The sequence below is a fragment of the Yamadazyma tenuis genome, chromosome 3 (assembly GCF_029203305.1).
Source record: "Yamadazyma tenuis chromosome 3, complete sequence".
NCBI classification, from domain to species: Eukaryota; Fungi; Ascomycota; class Pichiomycetes; order Serinales; family Debaryomycetaceae; genus Yamadazyma; species Yamadazyma tenuis.
Window position 1 is genome coordinate 324,212 of NC_089463.1, and position 17,689 is coordinate 341,900.

Sequence of the window (17,689 nt, forward strand, 5' to 3'; positions counted from 1 at the left end):
TATAATTGGGAATAGAGGCGAGCTGAAGCGGAAGCATTCTGTGCCGGATGCAAATTAGCTAACAGTAAACAAGCTTGTGGTGCGCTATAAATGCACTCTACGCAAAGAACCTGCTTACGAACTGTTAGAAACAAAGAAGAAAACCCAAGTTATTTACAGAAAGGGTATTTGTTTTAGCGGTTGCGCATGGGCGTAGATTGATCGGCAAGTGATTTGACGATCCCAGCGTGAGACCGGTTAGAGCGTTGTGCTGGAGGTGCAGGGCTCAGAGATGATTGGCTGGGCGATCGGTTGAGTGGCCCCGTGTTTACATGGCATCTATTCCAGGGTTTCATGGGTTAAAAAACTGCCTCCCACTGGTATTCGTTAGTTGTGCCTCGCCTTCGATGAACTTCACGCGCGCGGTAAAATGCAACTGCAATATCGGGCATTAAAAACGTCGTCTGCAGTACCGGATGCTGTTCCGATGTAGGCATTATTGAAGAGAATGATCTACCATACATACCTGAAGAATACAGGTGATATCAAATGAACGTGTTGGAACTTGGAATGCAAGTATAAAGTCGATGATTATTTGGTCTGAAGGTGATTAAACTTCCAGATCACCGTGGCGGTGTTGTAGGCCAACTAGAAGTTAAAATCTAGATGGGAGTCAGAACTTAAAGGAACTCAGATCGTTAGACGTTTATTATCCAAAGATAATACATATTAACTACAAGCTAATAATACAGCAAAGAATTATAATCGTAAAGCATCACCAAGCTAATCGTCATTAAGCTTTCTTCTCTTCGATTCGTCTCTTTCTTTCAACAATGAGTTGATGGTAACTTTGTGTACAGGAAGGTTGCTTGAACTAGCACTCCGGGTGATGGGGGAGTAGGCAGTCATCTTATGGGACACCGGTGGTGGTGGAGTCAACAGCTTGCTGGGAATTACAATCAGACCAATTGAGTTATCTCTTTGCAGGGCAATGGATGAGATTGACGAGGAGTTAGAAAAGATGGAGTTATTGGTGGAGGTCGAGATCAGATCGTGAAACTTGTACATTTCCACCAACGAAGGCCTGAACCGATCACTAATGGACAGCTGTGTTGGCACGCTTCGTGGGAAGTCGCGCGAGTTGGAGTTGGTCCTAGCGAGAGATGGGAGGGTGATGGGGAGCGACATGGCCGTGTGTGGTTGGGTTTGTATGGGTGTAAACTGGCCTGGAGGAGGGAATTGTGCTGGGGGTGTGAAGGTCTGGTGCAGTGGTGGTTGAGATGCTGGGGCGGGAGCCGGGGCGGGAGCGGGGGCCAACGGGTCGTAGAGAAGCGATGGGTTGCGCTGGCGGCGCTGGTCGCTGCCGTTGTGCGAGTCCCAGATCTTGCGAAACTGGAGAGGGTTGTACTGTTGGATGCCGGGGGTTGGTGAAGCTCTGGCGGACGACTTGGCGTACTTAGGCGATGAACCGGGGTGGTGCTGGTGCTGGTGCTGGTGCTGGTGCTGGTGCTGGTGCAGAAGTTGTGAATGCGGGTGCAGGTGCTGCAGATGGAGCTGCTGCAGATGGGGGGTGGTCAGTACCGTGTGCGGCAGGGTGTTGGAGGGCCGGTGGTAGATGGCCTTGGGAGACGTGTGCGCGGTACGAGGCATCGGCTCGGCCATTTCTGGCCTTGTGGGGGCCGCGCCTGGCACGAGCATCTGGACCCCTACCGCGGGCTGGGGGTCCAGGTACGCCCTGGGTGGCACCTGGTGCACCGGGGCCTGGTGGCTCCCCTGGGGCGCTCCGTAGTACACCGGTGGCTGTACCATCTGGTACTGCGGAGAATACACCGCCGGATAGTTGACATTATAAGGAACGTATTGCACCGGCACCATATACTCATTATAATAATATGGATACACCGCCGGCTGCTGATAAACCATGCCATGATCTGGCGCGTGGCTTGCCGCCGGCGGCTGGCCGTTCTTGGTGTTGGAACTGCTTCTTCTCTTGATGTACACCAAGCTATCTTCATCATCTTTGCGAAACTTTCCAGAGCTGTGCTTGAATTCCCACACAGAGTTATCGGTATTATTATCGTTGACTTTGTGGAAACCATACATGTGGAGCTGGCGCACAAAACTCGCGATGTTACCGTGCTTGAAGTAGTTGGTGAGAACCTTGCTGAAATCCTGGCCTGGTAAAAGATTAAAGGTGTTCTTCTGCTCGTTATTTTCGTTCCACCAGATGAGCAGAGAAAGGTTGGGATCCGAGAGCATCGAGTAGAGCTTGGGGACAAAAGCGTTTTTCTTCACGGTTATGGGCCGGGGGCTGGACGGCGGGCTGGGACTGGTGGTGGGATTTGTATTTGAGTTGGGGGTGGATGAGTATACATCATTTGGAGGAGGCAGGCGGGTGCTAGCCGTGGTGGGCGGCGGCGCCAGGCGATCTGACGACCGTGTGGTGGTCAGGGGGCCGGGGCTGGCGGCAGAAGTATCGGGAGACTCGCTCATTGTACCATAGAATCAAAGGTTCTTCGAGTGGTGGAAAACGGCTGAGTGTGGATGTATAAATATGGTACGAGATAGAACAGTCTTACCACGATGTGGAATACTTAGTGAAGGGACTAAAGATGGGAGCAATATAGCTTAAAAAACGAAACACTCACAAGGAATAGGTGTGGAAATTTCGAGTATGCTTCGTTGCAAAAGCTTGTTAAAAATTTTGAGGTTTTTTGAAAATGTATTTATATCATAACAATCTGTTTTCCTAAAATATTTTTTGTGGGTCTTTTTTTTTTCTCAGCTTTTCTCAGTTGCACAAAGGTGAATAATATTAATTTTTTGGTCTTTTTTATTTTCCAATTGTAGAATTTTTAATATTTTTTTAATTTTCTATTATTTTGTTTCTAAAGGCTAATTCTTCAGCGGAGTTTCTTTTCTTTTCCTTTAAATCGTTTTAGTCGCACTAATAAAAATAAAAACCTTAAACGAAATTAGAAAGGTGTTTTTGCCCTACTTGCTGGTCGTCACTCGCATTCGTTTATCCAACTATTACAAGTGTTCATGCATGGCATATGGACTCTTGTTTTGGGCGAAGTGGGTTTACTATCCAGAATCCAGGATTGGGGATAGGGGGTTATCTTAAAGGCTAGTGTGGTTGTTGTAAATCCGCCCAATTGGCTATGCGTGATTATGTAAACAACCACCACTGGCGAGGCGACAGGTTATGCGGGCGAAATTTTGGGTATTTCCTGCCAAAAACACAGTGGCAGGCATGAGCGTTTTACAGGTTAAGTTAGTGAAAGAGGCTACCCTCGGAAATTTAAGCGATACTCGCACGCCTTCTTACCACTAATCCGGTATACTTCGCGGAAAAATTCTCCGCTGGTCTCATCTTGACAAACATTAACTAATATAAGCGCAACTGGTTTAGTGGTAAAATCTGTCGTTGCCATCGACAGGCCCCCGGTTCGATTCCGGGGTTGCGCATATCTTTTTTGCTCCTTAAAGCTCAGAGACACTAGTTGAATTGCAATTCGGTTCGCAAATTATGGTAATAGAACAAGTTCTGGCCCTCACTGTCTCTTTCACTCTCATCCATATATTTACTTAAAGAAGATATCTAAAATTAAGCTGCTCGAAATCAGTCAAGTCCAAGAACTCGGTATCCTTGGCTGCTGGGGGAATCTTACCCTCCGCTGCAAGCCTGTCTCTCCGACGGTTCTCCATAACATTCACAAATCTGATCACAAATAAACTCAACCACGCACACCCATAGAATGTACACATAAGTCTCTTACCAGTGTGATAGTTGGGAGCCTCGGTGGCTCTCCAGAGCTGGGGTCCCACCCAGTTACCTGCCGCGTAGCACACGATCTGGCAGGTGTTCACCACACTCTTCTTGGTGGACCCAAGCGACCCACCACCAATCATGGTCATCACCAACCCCCAACCAGCACCACAGAAGGAAATCAAGTAGTAACCCACCAAAAGTGCCACCTTATGGTCGGTGCTGATGGCATTGATCATGATTCCTCCCACCACAGCAAGTCCTAAGCAAATACTGGCCGGGAAACTTCTGTCCATCAACCGGTCAGATATCCAAGGAAAGATGATTTTGGCACTGAAATCAACGGCTCCACCGGGCATCGACAACAACAACGCATGCTGGCTATCGAATCCAAAAGACTTGATGATAAGGTTACCGAAAGTTGTCACCCCGGCATTGGCCATGTTTTCTACAAGAGCAAAAAACATGTACAAATAGGTTCTGGGGTCCCTGAAGGCTTCAAAAAATTGATACCATTTCCAATTTTGAGATCCAACTCCCAGGAAGTTAACTCTAATTCTGTCAATAGCGATGAGCTTTTCGTCTTCGGTCAAGAACTTGGCACTCAACTGATTCTCTGGGAACAACCAATAGAAGATCCCCGCCAACACAAGCGTCAGCAACCCGAAAATAAGGTAGAGGATCTTCCACGAGGCAATGGCCCCATTAGTCACATATGACAATCCAAATGCAAGTGGAGAGGTCAAAAGCGTCGAGATACCATTGGCAGACAAAAGGAATCCCAATCTTCTGGCCTGTTCGGACCGCTTGTACCACATACTGACGATCAACACAATAGCAGGGGTAATGACACACTCAAACGCCCCAAGCAAAAACCGAAGAACAAGCATTCCCGCATAACTATGGGCTGCACAAGTACAGGTGATGATGATACCCCAACCAAGAATGTTGAAGGTGAGGAATTTGACAATCGGCAATTTGGTAAGAAAGTAGGCAGTGGGGAACTCGAAAGCAATATAACCAGCATAAAAGATCGAGGACACCCAGGAATATTCTTGGGTAGCGGTGTTCAAATGAGTATCTTCTTCGATACCCATAAGCACCGCATAACCTAAACTGACTTTGTCACAAAACTGGATGAAATAAAGCAGGAAAAGCAAGGGCATCACGTACCGATCGATTTTCTTCAATACGGCCTTCTCTTCTTCTTCCGTATAAGAGATTTCTTTCCCCTTGCAGAAATCAAACGCTCTGTCGAGACCTTTGATGGTACTCAATTTTTCATAGTCCAAGTCCAGCTCTATGGGATTGGAGTCGGATTCTTCGACCACGGTGATGGTGTTAAGTTCTTTTTCAGAAGACATAATTGGAATAGTAGAACAATGAAAAGGATGAGACTGTCTTTATATATACTGTTGGATCGTGAAGATAAGCAGAGTAGTTCTGGATGAGGTATAACGGACAGAGCCTCGAAAATGGGACTCGCAGACACCACCTGCACCATGGCTTCCGATTTGGGCCACCGTTTTGTCCGCCACCTGCCAATCTAACGTATAGATAAGAGAATTGCGAGGAGTCGCGCACGTCCGAGATCCTCCAACATTCCTATTTGGGCCAGATAGGCTAATCGACGTGTAAATGATGATGGATTGGTAGATAGGCACTGGAGGTTGGTGCTTATCTTATCTCGGAGATCGAGAGGAAGGGCTGCTAGTTGATTCGTGTGAAGTTGTGGATAAGGCGGTTGCTGTTTGCATGTGTAACAGTTGCGATTGGCCGCAGTTTTTCCGACACTCCAAACTCACTTCCATACTGGAAGATATGCTGGGAGTCGGACACCAGTGATACGGACACCACTAGCAGGCTGATAGATATGTGGGGTCCTGGCAATTGGACTTTTGGGTCGTGAAAGATCTGCATAACATCAAGGCAATTTTGGAGTGTTGGACCGATTGTATCATTTGTTCAAATTCAAGATACCTGGACCTTCAATTGGGCTGTTATACTTATCCTCTATATCTTTACATATGCTTATCTCCAACTCAATCGCCGTAGAATTCGTTTGCCTCTTTGATAATCTCCGTCTTTTCAGATCCGCAGCCCATTTGGCCTTAACCTGATTCACTCACGTTCGGATAAACTACGATTTTGATACAAGCCCAGGGTCTAGGGTTTGTGTATTAGTGTATACAGATATTATTTGCATTTGTATTGTTATCTAATTCTTCCTAACTCTAAACTTCCAGGACAATGAAATCCTTGATCATCTCATCAGTGTAGTCAGGCTCTTCGTCCTTACCATCTAACAACCCCAAGTACCAACTTAAGTCACGGTTGTCAAACTCCCTGACATGGAAACCGTTTCCAAAATACGCAAATCGGTTGTCGTTTTCATAAGTCAAGTGGTAGTCTTCCCATCTTGGCTTCAGCATGATCTCAAAGAAATGAACCCGAGATCCGGGCCACATCATCAACTCACCAGCCTTGTTACTCTGCTTGAACCAAGACCGGCATGGGTCGTTCCAGATTGTCCGCTCCAAGAAAGTCTTTCTCTGGGTTCTGAAATCGTCCACGGCTTCAGGTTTTGGATCAAATGAGGTGACCGACTCGGTTGCAATTCTTTGCACAAGTTGAATGAAGTTTTTGGCAATGGCTTCGGTCATAGGCAAGATCGATCCATGGGCATACGGAGCGTATGGTCCCATGAATGTCAAGTAGTTGGGGAAGTGTGGCACGGCTACCGATAAATAGGTGTCTGGAGCATCTTTCCATTCTTCACGAAGATCCTTACCTTGTCTTCCCACCAAAGGAAAGTGAGGGATCCAAGACACATCAAACCCGGTGGCACAGATCAACACATCGAAGTCGTGCTGCTCTCCGTCCTTGGTCCGTAATCCAGTTTCGTTGATCTCGTCGATGTCACTGAAAACCAAGTTGCTCTTCTCATCGCACAACGCTTCTAAGAACCCATTTCCAGGAGTAGGACGACGGCACCCAACACCGAAATCCTGGGGGATGACTTTCTCAGCGATTTCAGGCTTGGAGGCCAACTTCTCCTTCATCTCGTTCTCAGCATAGGCCCTGGCCTCGTTCTGCTCCTTTCCTCCACGGAGAACCGACCTAAACCGCTTATTGAGATCAGATTCGATGTTCTTTCTGTAGGTCAAGTACTTCTTGGGATCCTTCTGCAATACCTGTATTTGTTCATCGGAGTACTTGAAATTAGCACCCTTGGGGCCGGCGAACTTCTGAGCAAAACCAGCAGTGATCCAGAATCTACTTCTGACAAACTGTGTCAACAGCTTGACCTTGGGTAAGATGTTGGGAATGATCTGGACGGCTGAGGATCCTGATCCAATAACTCCCACGGTTTTTCCTTCCAAACTCAATGAGGTGTCCCAATTGGCACTATGGAGTCTGGGACCTTTGAACGATTCCAAGCCCTTAATATCTGGCCACTTCCACTTGTTCAACACACCAGTAGCATTGATCAACACTTCGGCTGAGTCGGTAAAAGTGTCATTAGGATCGTCGTTTCTTTGAATAGTGACATCCCACTGCTTATTGTCTTCATTCCAATAAGCTCCCACAACTCTGCAATTGAGATGGACGTCTTTTTCCAAGCCGTGTTCCTTTGCAACCTTTTTGAAGTACTTCAAAATTTCAGGTCCTGACGAATAGTAAGTCTTCCAGTCTGTGCTGGGGGCCCAGGTAAACTGGTAATTGACAGAGGGAATATCGCATGCAACACCAGGGTATCTGTTTTCGAACCAAGTACCACCAATGGAAGGGTTTTTGTCGTAAAGAGCTAATTCACAGGAGGGAATGTTATTGTAGACTTCCCTGGCAAAGTTAAGGCCAGAGGCTCCGGCCCCGATGACAATAACCTTGATTTTTCTTGGAGTGCAAGCAGGTTCTTCTTTAATTTGGTATTCACCCAGAGTCATGATAATGAGATGTTTAGTAGATTAGCGGAGGAAGGGTGGGTATTTAAATAGTCGTGAGGTTTGACACCATCGGGACTATGGAATCGGACCGGTTACATGCCCATTTAGGGTGAAGTTGTGGACAACAGGACCAGTACTTGTGACATTGTCCCAGATAGGAAGGAAGGAGCTCCGAGATACCTTATCGCACAAATGTTGCAATGACTGCGATTAGATAGGATTCTCCAATGGAGAGGCTGTTTGAGGAAACCTAGACACGAGCGAATCTCGTGCCACCAGGGGTACCAAAGGTGATGCAAATTTGGTCATTGGAGTTTGTACACTCATTTTTAATTCCCCATCGCTTCTTCTTGCCCCATACACCCATAGAAATTTGGCCCGTGCACCCAAATCCATATCTTACATTATATATACACACTCTCTATAAATTGGGATCCGATACCAATGACGTAAAGGACGCCGCTGCACACCCTCCAACACCCCAGGTAGACTTCGACTCCAACACCGACTCCACCCACTTCTCGAAAAACCCAGTTCGAATGTCTTCGTATCGCTCGGATTGGATGCGGCTCAACATATCATCTACAAGTCTTTTCATCATATAATCCTTTTGGGCGTTGCTGATGGGAGCACCAAATAACTCCTCTGGAGTCTTTTCCTCTTGCTTGGACCCGTCCAAACTTACGTTCTTGAAAGCATTGAGGATCTGCCATGCTACTAATGCCGCTTTGTAGAACATGAATGTGAACACAGGAGACGTTTCAAGCTGGTCCACCATGAATGTCTCGAGGAAATATGCTATGTGGCTTGCAGTTAGGGATAGCACCTGGTAGACACTTTTGCTGAAGTCGTTGCTCAACAAGGCTGTTCCTGGAGGCGATTTTGGCTGGGGTCTGGCAAGGGCCGAGGCGGTTGCAATTGTTTCATTCAACGTCACTTCCACCACTCCCGATGTTATCACGGTGTCTGGGAGATGAAGGTGAATGTATGCAAGGTTCCAGGTGACGGAAAACTCGTCCCACATGTCGAAGATGTCGTGAGGCTCTAGTTTCTTCGGAAGTAATGACCGCAAACAGTTCAAAGCAGACCCCAACTGTGACCTGCGAGTAAAAGCATCCTGGACATGGAAGGAGGACATTTCCTTAAACCCAGCATGAAACCCAGCGTATTGTGCCATGTTACGCACCATGATATGAACGGCCAGCAAGAGTATCATCGCACCAAACGACAGAATGGTGCCTGATATCAGCCCAAACATCAACACCTCTTGCAAGCCTTTGAAGAAATGGGGGATCTGTGTCAATGGCAGGTAGTGGAGACGCAGCTGCCACTCAGAACCGGTGGTTGCCTCCCAAAGGGACTCACAGCACGGAAGTTTGTGCTTGATTTCATAGTGCGAGAGAGACGGTGGGTAATTAAAGAGCACAGCCGATTGGGAATCAAACAAATAAAGTCCGTACGCAAACCTTTTACGGCCTTCTGTAAGCACAAAAGAGTTCCAGTCCTTGTCACAGTTATCGTGGGGATTAAACTGGAAAAGTCCCGATTCTCGACAGAACTCGACTAATCGTGAGTAGATGCGAAAGGATTTTTTGAACCAACTGTTGTCCCCAGAGTATATGCCGATATATATTACCAACAAGATGGCCTGGAGCTCCTGGAGCTGGGGATGCTCTGGAAACGGGTCCAGCTTGTTGGTGATGTACTCATAGAGTTGACACGAAAGGTGCCGGTGTTCGGGAAGGTACCTAGCACCGATGGCACACATGACATTGACCAACCAGTCGTCGTCATAGCTGTCCGGAAGCACAAAGCTACCGCGGTGGACAATGGGGAAGCACGGGTCGAACTTGGTCCAGTACTGGTGGAGGCAGTCGTTAATCAATTGTGGTGGGGTGTTTTGCAACGGAGAATTGGCCGGTTCGGGTGGTATGGACTGAAGGTCCTGACGGACGCTGAGGCCCTTGAGAGCACGAAGTTCTTCGAGCGTTTTCTTAAGCTCGTCAAGCGACTTGAGATTCTCCAAGATGCTCAAGTGGTCTTGAGTTTGTGATTTGGAGTCCGATAGTTGGAGTCCCTCAATGGCCTTGACGGACGAGACAGTTAGGCGGTGGACTTTTTTGGCGTGGGCCAGGAGCGAGTCGCTGCGTGAGTAGACCCGTCCACAATGTGGACACACATACTTTCGATGGAGATCTAAATGCATTAGTAGTGAGGGTGGGGGAGGGAACGAGAGAGTACGTACGAAGTTTCTCGTGACGTTTAAGGTTTTCCAGGCGGGTGAAGGTGCGCTTACATATGGAGCACGAGAACGGCAGCGGAACCTCCGGAGTGTTTTTGGTATTGGATTTGAAGGTGGTAATCATTTTGAAGGTTGAAGATGTGCGAGAGTCCGAGAATTTAAGGTGAGAGATAAGAAAATCGCGATAGCGATAGTGATAGCGATAGTGATGAGGATGTGGTGTTTAGAAGGTGTCGTGGTTGATGATTACAAGGTGTCTAAACCAGTCGACAAATGGGTCAAACACGGGCTCTAAGTTTTAAAGATCTGAGATCTACAAACTGAGAATGTGATAGTTGATCCGAAAACACCACAGACTGCGACAACCTGGTAGGCGATTAACAGACAAAACACTATGTGTTGGTAGTCCCTTGTACTCCTTCTGACTGCATTCCCACCTCCAACCAACCTCCAACCACTGCCGCTTATCAGATGGCCATTCGGAGCTGGCACCACGTACAACCACCTAAGTCCATGAAATATGTTGGAGTAGTCCGATTGCCGCTTTGGGAATGCGATTAGAGATATCGGATTCACGAGTGCGGAATTGGCGACAGAAGTCCGCTTAAAAGTATAGGAGTGAAGGACATTGGCAGGATAGTGGGATTCTTGTTTACAAAGACATTTGCGAGATGCATACCATGGGTGTCGATATTTTCTGAGGAACCCAATCAAGAACCACTGGGAACCTGTGTTAGACAATCGACCTCTATAGTTATATCAATGCCGCGGATTGTTGATTATGACAACTCCGACAGATGTGCAAATCTCGGGGATTGGCACCAAAATGGACGTTGTACCAGTCAGAGGTGGCAAAATACCTGGATTTCATTGGCCACTTCCATACCACAGCATTTTGCGAGATACACGGATAAACCCACAAGTATTCCACTGAATCAGTTAAGATTATAACGTTCCAGGCACATTTGATGTCATATTCCAAACCACAGCAACTCAGAAAGGGACATGAGCGTAAAAACTTTGTATGTGAACACCACAAACACAATCGGCTGGTGACGTATTACACGTCAGAAGCACTTAACAACCACGACGGTTGTAGAATCACTGTACTCCTATTGCTTTCGGGCCCGTGCCCGTGGCAGTGAGGCCCATGCCGCACGTGTCCCGGCTAAAAGCGGCCGGATCTTGATCTGGGTGAGTTAGAGTCTCAATCCGGGGTGGCCCGCGCGCAATTTCCGGTAACCTGCAAAACAAAACCCTACTACAAAACCCCATTTCATTGCCCATTCCAAATACTACCTTGCTTATGGTCAGGGGCATATCAATCCTTATTTGGAATTCTATAAAAATAAGGTGCTTGTTTGCGTTGACCAGCCCATATTTTCTAGAGGGCTTGGCTGCCAGGGGTGCCCAAGGTAACCTTCAATTTGCCAACTAACCCATGACACCACAGAAGTAGGTTACCAAAGACGTTGACAATTGTTCTTCGAATATTCCCTGCCACTCGATAGCTTCTCTTGCTTATTCAATCTTTATTCTCTTTGATTTCTTCCCCTGTTCGAAAGGATACTAGTAGACTTGCTCTCTACACTGGTCATGCAAGAAGACGGATACCAGGTGCATATACGATAGATTTGATCTTTTGCGTTTTTTATTTTGTTTTTTCTGATTTTGATATAATTTTATTTTTTCTTTCGGAACGAGCAGTTTTTCTCTAGGCACACCGAGCAACTTCTAAGTTTGGTGAGGTGACAAAACCTGCAGAAAGAGTTGGGCGCTGCACACGTAAAACCGCAACTTTTGTCCACGCCCGCCGCGCTCTTGACACTTGCATTGAATCGTACCAGTAGAGATAGACTAATAAACCAACCCAAACCTTTTGTCAGACTATTTTTTTGTTTTCAATTCGTCTAGTCCCTTGCTCGTCTGGTTTCACTGGTTCCGGCTAATAATTCCCCTTTTAATGCTGTGTATATATGCGGAAAAACCTCCCGCCGACGCAGTTCTCCGTCAAAAAGGATCGCCTCAAAAGTATCTACAAGGTTTAAAATAATGCGTTTTCTAACTAATAGACTTTCTATGCGTGTCCAAAATATGGTAAAAAAAAAAAAGGTTAAAGCTACGGTATTTACTTGGATCTCCTCATCAACAGCCGGCCACTCAACATGTCGCCGATTTCCACCATCTTATTCCAATGGACTCTGGTTCCCTTTCTCAACTCGACATTGGCTTCCTTGTTCAAGTCCGTAACACTCGAGCACGTCACCTTCAGCCCATTCATCCCAATTATGACATGGTTGGAATTTCCTAAGGCATCGGTGTCCTGATGCTCTTCTAAGAACTGCACGGCTTTCATTCCGAAATTGACAGCGAAAACCCTGTCTTTGGAAGTAGGCTTGAATCCTTGTTGCACATGGCCAGGAACCGCGGTTCTGGTCTCAAACCGTTTATTACTGTTCTCCTTTAAAATCTCACTTATCAACTCGGTTGTGTAGACCTTACTGCTCAATTCGTTTCTGATGATGATCTTCCCGTTCTTGTCCTCGCCTCTGTCATTTTCGAAAATCTTGAAGATCAAGTCGATATCCTCCTGGATGGTCGCCAAATTGATCTTCTTTTCGGGAGTGTAGGTGGCGATAGACCCAGTGACCAATCCGATAAAGCTCGCCACAAACCCACTGTGTCCTCCTTGCACCTCCACCACAAACACCCGTCTCCGGGTCGACGAGGCACTCTGCTTGACGGCATCACAGTAATTGACCAATTGGTTCAAACAAGTGTCACATCCCAACGAATATTCGGTACCAGGAACGTTGTTAGAGACGGTAGCCGGTATCACAATCATGGGCATCCGGAACACTGGGTAGTTGTGACGTTGTTGGTTCAACTGGTTCAAAGCAGTGAAGGATTCGAACCCACCAATGATGATCAACCCGTCCAAACTGTTTTTCTGGAGGTGGTAGGCCACTTCCCCGTAGTTCTCACTGGGCAACGACCGGTTGGTACCGATCTCACTACCTCCCTTGTTGTACCAGCCCTCAACGTCAATCCACTCCAACTCTCTCATCTCCCCTGTGTGGATCAACCCGTGGAACCCATTCTGGATCGCAAACACCTTATGGCCACGACTCAAACAGTACAAGGTGATGGCCCTGGTAGAAGCATTTAGAGCGGAACTCGAGGCCCCAATATGGATGACCCCGATGTTCAATCTCTCGGTGGTAGGCAACTGGTGGGTGCCATCATCGTGAATACTGGTGTGAAGAAACTGGTCGTAGGCCTCGGCGAAATTCCCATCTCTCAAGGCCATGGCCCCATCAAAGTCCTTGGCTTCAATACACTCGGCCACCAGCTTCGTGAGTGCCACCGCCTTCATCAACGGCTGGCGGACGATTTTGTTACCCACGATTGCGATCATAGGCAGCTCGGAGGCCGGAGTTGATTCCAACACCGCTTTAACGGCCTCCACACCCTGAACCGTGCCCAACATCCGGTCGAAAGCCACGGCAGACCCACCTCGCTGGACGTGGCCCAAAGTGGTGATCCGTGTATCGAGGCCCAAGTCCACAAGCACATCCTTGACCTCGGCCGCAGTGATGGGGTTCAACTGATCGTCGGTAGCTCCTTCCGCCACGATCACCGTGGTATTCCGCTTACCGGCTTCACGGTGACGGCGCGCCACTACCTGCAACTCGGCCTGCCAGGCCCCATTCTTGGGGGGCCGCTCGGGAATGAAGATGTAGTCTGCACCCGTGGCGAGGCCGGCCATAAGCCCAAGCCACCCGCAATGGCGTCCCATCACCTCCACCACGAACGCCCGTGAGTGCGACGTGGCGGTGGCATCGATGTAGTCCACCATCTCGGTAATCCGCTCTAACGACGAGAAGGCTCCGATCGTGGCATCGGTGGTGGCCATATCGTTATCGATACTTCCCACGAGCCCCACAATCGTCAAATGGCGGTACGGCGCCACGCCGGTGGCACTGAACCGCCCGGACGACACCAACTCATCGACCAACGACGGCCACTCGCTCCGAAACAAGTCGGCACCCGTCAACGACCCATCTCCTCCACAAACCACCAACGCATCAATACCGTTTTTGATCATATTACCAGCCGCTTCCAACCGGCCCTCACGGTCTCGGAACCGCTTGGACCGCGCCGTGCCGATGTTGGTACCACCAAAGCTCAAGAATGACCGCACGTCGTCCCAGTCCATGCGCCGGATATAGTCATTAACCAATCCTTCGTAGCCTTCGTACACGGCGAACGCATCGCACCCATAAAAGAGGGCAGAACGGACGACGGCACGGACGGCCGGGTTCATTCCCTGTGAATCACCACCCGATGTCATCACCGCAATCTTTTTCTTGAGGGTCCGGGGGCCGGTGTGGGCATCAGCATCGTTGGAGGCTGGAACCAACACGGATTTTCGGTAGTCGATATACTCTTGGTCGGAGCCAAACTCCCGACCCGTTAACAGCTCCTTGTTCAGCAACACAATGCGGTTGCCGAGCGGGTCGACTGACAGGCCAAAACGGCGGTGACATCCGTCAACGTCGGTGGTGAATAAATGGATGTCTTTGCACACCTCGACACAAGTGGATACAAGTCTCAATTTGATCAATACCGGGTCACTCAAGGACTCGCAGTTGTCGCCCTGGTAGACTGCCAGCTCCTGAAACGGGATCACCTGGCCATGGCTATCGACCTCTTCCACTGGGAAGCTCTGAAGCCAAAGTTCTCTGATGGAGTCGCTGGACACTCCGAGGAGGTCAGGTTTGTTTAGGTGTTTGTTGTAGCTCTTGAGGGCGGTGAACCCGGCCCGCACGTAGAACTTGGCAGCTGCGGTGAACTTGTCTGGGGAATCGGTCACCAAAGATATGGAGCTGAGTCCTTCAATTGTCATTGGGATGTTCTTGGTTTGGTTGCTGGGAACTTTTATATTTGATTTCGCGCTCAGGAGACGTCGGGTTGGGGCCGGCCGTGGGGTGATGATCTGCTTCCGCCACCAGTGGCCCGCCGGTGGAGGTGCCAGCGGCAGTGGTAGTGGAAGCATCTAGGGGCAACTAGAGGTGAATTGTGAATTACTTGTAGTTGTTACTGGTGGGGGTCAAATTGTGTTGGTGTCGGAGTCGGAGTTGGGAAGACGGTTTCAATGAACCAGTCTTGACCCATATACCCACCGAAGCTCTGACCCTTACACCCACCGAAGTTCTGACCCATACATCACAAGCTTCTCCTCTCCCACCACCTGCGGTGTAAGTTCTACGCTGCCCAGTATCTCTATTTATAACTATAATTTCTCACATCCACACGAGCACAAACACAACCTCAAACACAAACACCGTGAACATCCACAGAAATGGCCCCAACCCATCTACAAGTCGCTCTCCTAGCCCTGACTCCACTGGGTCTGCCTCGTGCCCCTGGATGACTGGGTCTGATTCGTGCCCCTGGATGACTGGATCTGATTCGTGCCCCTGGTACACCAGGTCTGACTCGTACCCCATTTCTGGCTGCAAATACGCCAGTGCTTCAATATTATACCCTCCTACCCGTCCACCGATCTCTCCGGCCACACTACTTGGTGACTCCCACTTGTTTTCCCTGAACCCGTACGTGTAGAACGTCCCGGTCGAGTAATCTGTCACTTGAAGATTCCGGACCCTCATAGTATAAGGCATTCCCACATAGTCAGACACCCCACCAGCCCAAAGAATCGTGCCCAGTGGGTTCAGGGGATCACCTCCGGCCCAAAGACTCAACTTCACTTGCATGGGGGAGCTGGGGATCCCGTATGGGTTTGTGGCATCAAGTACTCGGTAGGTGTATCCGTTCACAAACCACGAGATGCGACTAGGAGTCCACTCTACCGCGTACCGATTGAACGTCTGCAATGGGTTGGGAACCGCGTGGTATCCTCCACGGTCCCACGTCGACGTGTTGCCCTTAATGAAGAAATTGGACTGGAACTCATAGGGATTTCCCCCAAAAATCTCAGCGATATCGATTTCGTCCAAGTCATCCGACTGCAAGTAGAACGAGGAGATGATGCCGGTACCGCCCGCTGCCTGGATCTCACACTCCACCCGTCCGTAGAGAATGCTAAACTTGCTCTCGATCATCGGGTTATCGAATCGTTGCCTAAGACTCATATCGAGGTGGAACGGACTCAACACCTCGACGTTGCCGGAGGTGCGATAGTGCTTGGAAGAGTAGCCTGAAAGGTCGGTTGAAAGGGCAGGGTTGGTTACCAAGCAGATGGGATCCGTCATGGGGTTGCAGGCAGTGGCCGTGCTTGCCATGGCTGTAAGGAGCGTGATAATAGTGGTTTGCACAAGCATTAATGGTTTTGTATATTTCCAAATGCGGTACTTTTGCAGCCGGTACAAACACAGGTTGCATAAACTTTAATAGGTGTGTACTATTTCAACACTTAGTTGGCTGGATGTCGCTTGCATAAGGAGACCACTCGCAGTTTATGACAGGATACAGATGCAAGAGAATGCAACTACATAAGGGGACAACCACCACCGTAAAAGTAGGCCATTAACCCGCTATTGTCAAGTGCTGCGGGCCATCGTCGCACTGCCGCCTTCGACGCTGTCCCACGCCCTCCAGATAGCCGACGCACCTTTAGGGCCGTACACAGGTGCATTTTGCACGGGTTACATTTACGGGTTTTGGTGGCTATACATGCACGAGCCAGTGAATGCAGGGACAGTATTTTTTGGGCAGCCGCATGACCCACACCCAGGCAAAGGCGTGCTCGCTGGACATGTCCCATACACCCACGACCCATTTGACCAAGTACTATCCCATCCACCCACAACCCAGATTCTGGCCCATGCACCGGATGACCCATACCCACTACATCCAATCCTTTCATGTTCACCAATTAATTAGCTTAAAAGCCTATTCACCTGAAACTCTCAACCTCGGTTGCTCACGTGACTGATCCGCTGTTTAGGTTTTCTCAAGCGCGCCTTTTTCACCACGAAATCAACCATGTCTCAACTAGATCCCCTTCCCATCAACCCATCAGTGACACGCGTGCTTCTCACCTACATCCGAGCCGCCAAGTACGTCGACCAGTCTGAGCTCGAACAAAAGCTCTGCGTCATCTGTGACGAGCTAGGCGTTCCACCCGCCCTGCTTGACGAGGTGGTACACCATCTCAACCACACCATCAGTTTCCTGGGTTTCAAAATAGATCGGTGCCTCGACGAGGTGTCCAACACGCTTGTGTACGCGTTTGTAAACTCCAGCTCCATCAGCACCCAAGTCGACAAGACGTTGTCGCGTTTCAAGGTGAGTGACTTGGAAATCATCAAGTTCATCATCGACGAAGTGTTTGTCAACGACTACCACGCCAACGTCGACAGCTTGGTGAACTCACTTCTCATCAAGCATCACGTTTCCAGGACATCCAAAGAGCTTCGAGGGTTGATTTCTAAGCTCATCAACCTTGGCTATTTTGAAGTTGAAAGAAACTTTCTTGTTGGGACTGCGAGGCTCTTGATGGAATTGCGCAGCTATTTGAATAAGTACCAGCTTGCAAAGTGTGCTACTTGTGATAATATTGTCACCAGGGGTGTGCAAGTGGAGACAAGACAATTTCATTACAAGTGTTTTGATATTTATAAGCGAAGTAATGATGTGGACCCCACCCAGTGGACTTACATCGGGTTGCAAGTAGCCAGAACCTGAAGCAGGTATTTATGTATACGATCTAATGAATATTTA

The 17,689-nt window shown here is 48.6% G+C and overlaps 6 protein-coding genes and 1 non-coding gene across 7 annotated transcripts; 2 read left to right on the forward strand and 5 right to left on the reverse strand. All coding sequences in view use genetic code 12, as the record gives it.

Annotated features, from left to right (window-relative positions):
* Nucleotides 1-762: 762 nt before the first annotated feature.
* On the reverse strand, nucleotides 763-2,472 carry HSR1 (transcription factor Hsr1; the record flags this gene model as incomplete). Its single annotated transcript, XM_006684942.2, has 1 exon — nucleotides 763-2,472. The coding sequence occupies one exon, from the start codon at nucleotides 2,470-2,472 to the stop codon at nucleotides 763-765; it is 1,710 nt and encodes a 569-aa protein (XP_006685005.2).
* Nucleotides 2,473-3,379: 907 nt separating this feature from the next.
* PSN45_002534 lies at nucleotides 3,380-3,450 on the forward strand. The gene has a single exon. It is a non-coding gene; the product is annotated as a tRNA-Gly (tRNA).
* Nucleotides 3,451-3,570: 120 nt separating this feature from the next.
* PSN45_002535 (uncharacterized protein) lies at nucleotides 3,571-5,115 on the reverse strand (the record flags this gene model as incomplete). Its single annotated transcript, XM_006684940.1, has 1 exon — nucleotides 3,571-5,115. One exon carries the CDS (start codon nucleotides 5,113-5,115, stop codon nucleotides 3,571-3,573), a length of 1,545 nt encoding a protein of 514 aa, XP_006685003.1.
* Nucleotides 5,116-5,985: 870 nt separating this feature from the next.
* PSN45_002536 (uncharacterized protein) lies at nucleotides 5,986-7,698 on the reverse strand (the record flags this gene model as incomplete). The annotated part of the gene is made up of 1 exon (XM_006684939.2): nucleotides 5,986-7,698. One exon carries the CDS (start codon nucleotides 7,696-7,698, stop codon nucleotides 5,986-5,988), a length of 1,713 nt encoding a protein of 570 aa, XP_006685002.1.
* A 421-nt stretch (nucleotides 7,699-8,119) lies between these two features.
* Nucleotides 8,120-9,904, reverse strand: PSN45_002537 (uncharacterized protein; the record flags this gene model as incomplete). The annotated part of the gene is made up of 2 exons (XM_066157889.1): nucleotides 8,120-9,728; nucleotides 9,882-9,904. 2 exons carry the CDS (start codon nucleotides 9,902-9,904, stop codon nucleotides 8,120-8,122), a joined length of 1,632 nt encoding a protein of 543 aa, XP_066013986.1.
* A 2,164-nt stretch (nucleotides 9,905-12,068) lies between these two features.
* On the reverse strand, nucleotides 12,069-16,248 carry PFK1 (6-phosphofructokinase, alpha subunit; the record flags this gene model as incomplete). The annotated part of the gene is made up of 2 exons (XM_006684935.2): nucleotides 12,069-14,871; nucleotides 15,317-16,248. 2 exons carry the CDS (start codon nucleotides 16,246-16,248, stop codon nucleotides 12,069-12,071), a joined length of 3,735 nt encoding a protein of 1,244 aa, XP_006684998.2.
* A 703-nt stretch (nucleotides 16,249-16,951) lies between these two features.
* On the forward strand, nucleotides 16,952-17,653 carry PSN45_002539 (uncharacterized protein; the record flags this gene model as incomplete). Its single annotated transcript, XM_066157890.1, has 1 exon — nucleotides 16,952-17,653. The coding sequence occupies one exon, from the start codon at nucleotides 16,952-16,954 to the stop codon at nucleotides 17,651-17,653; it is 702 nt and encodes a 233-aa protein (XP_066013987.1).
* Between the last annotated feature and the right edge of the window lie 36 nt (nucleotides 17,654-17,689).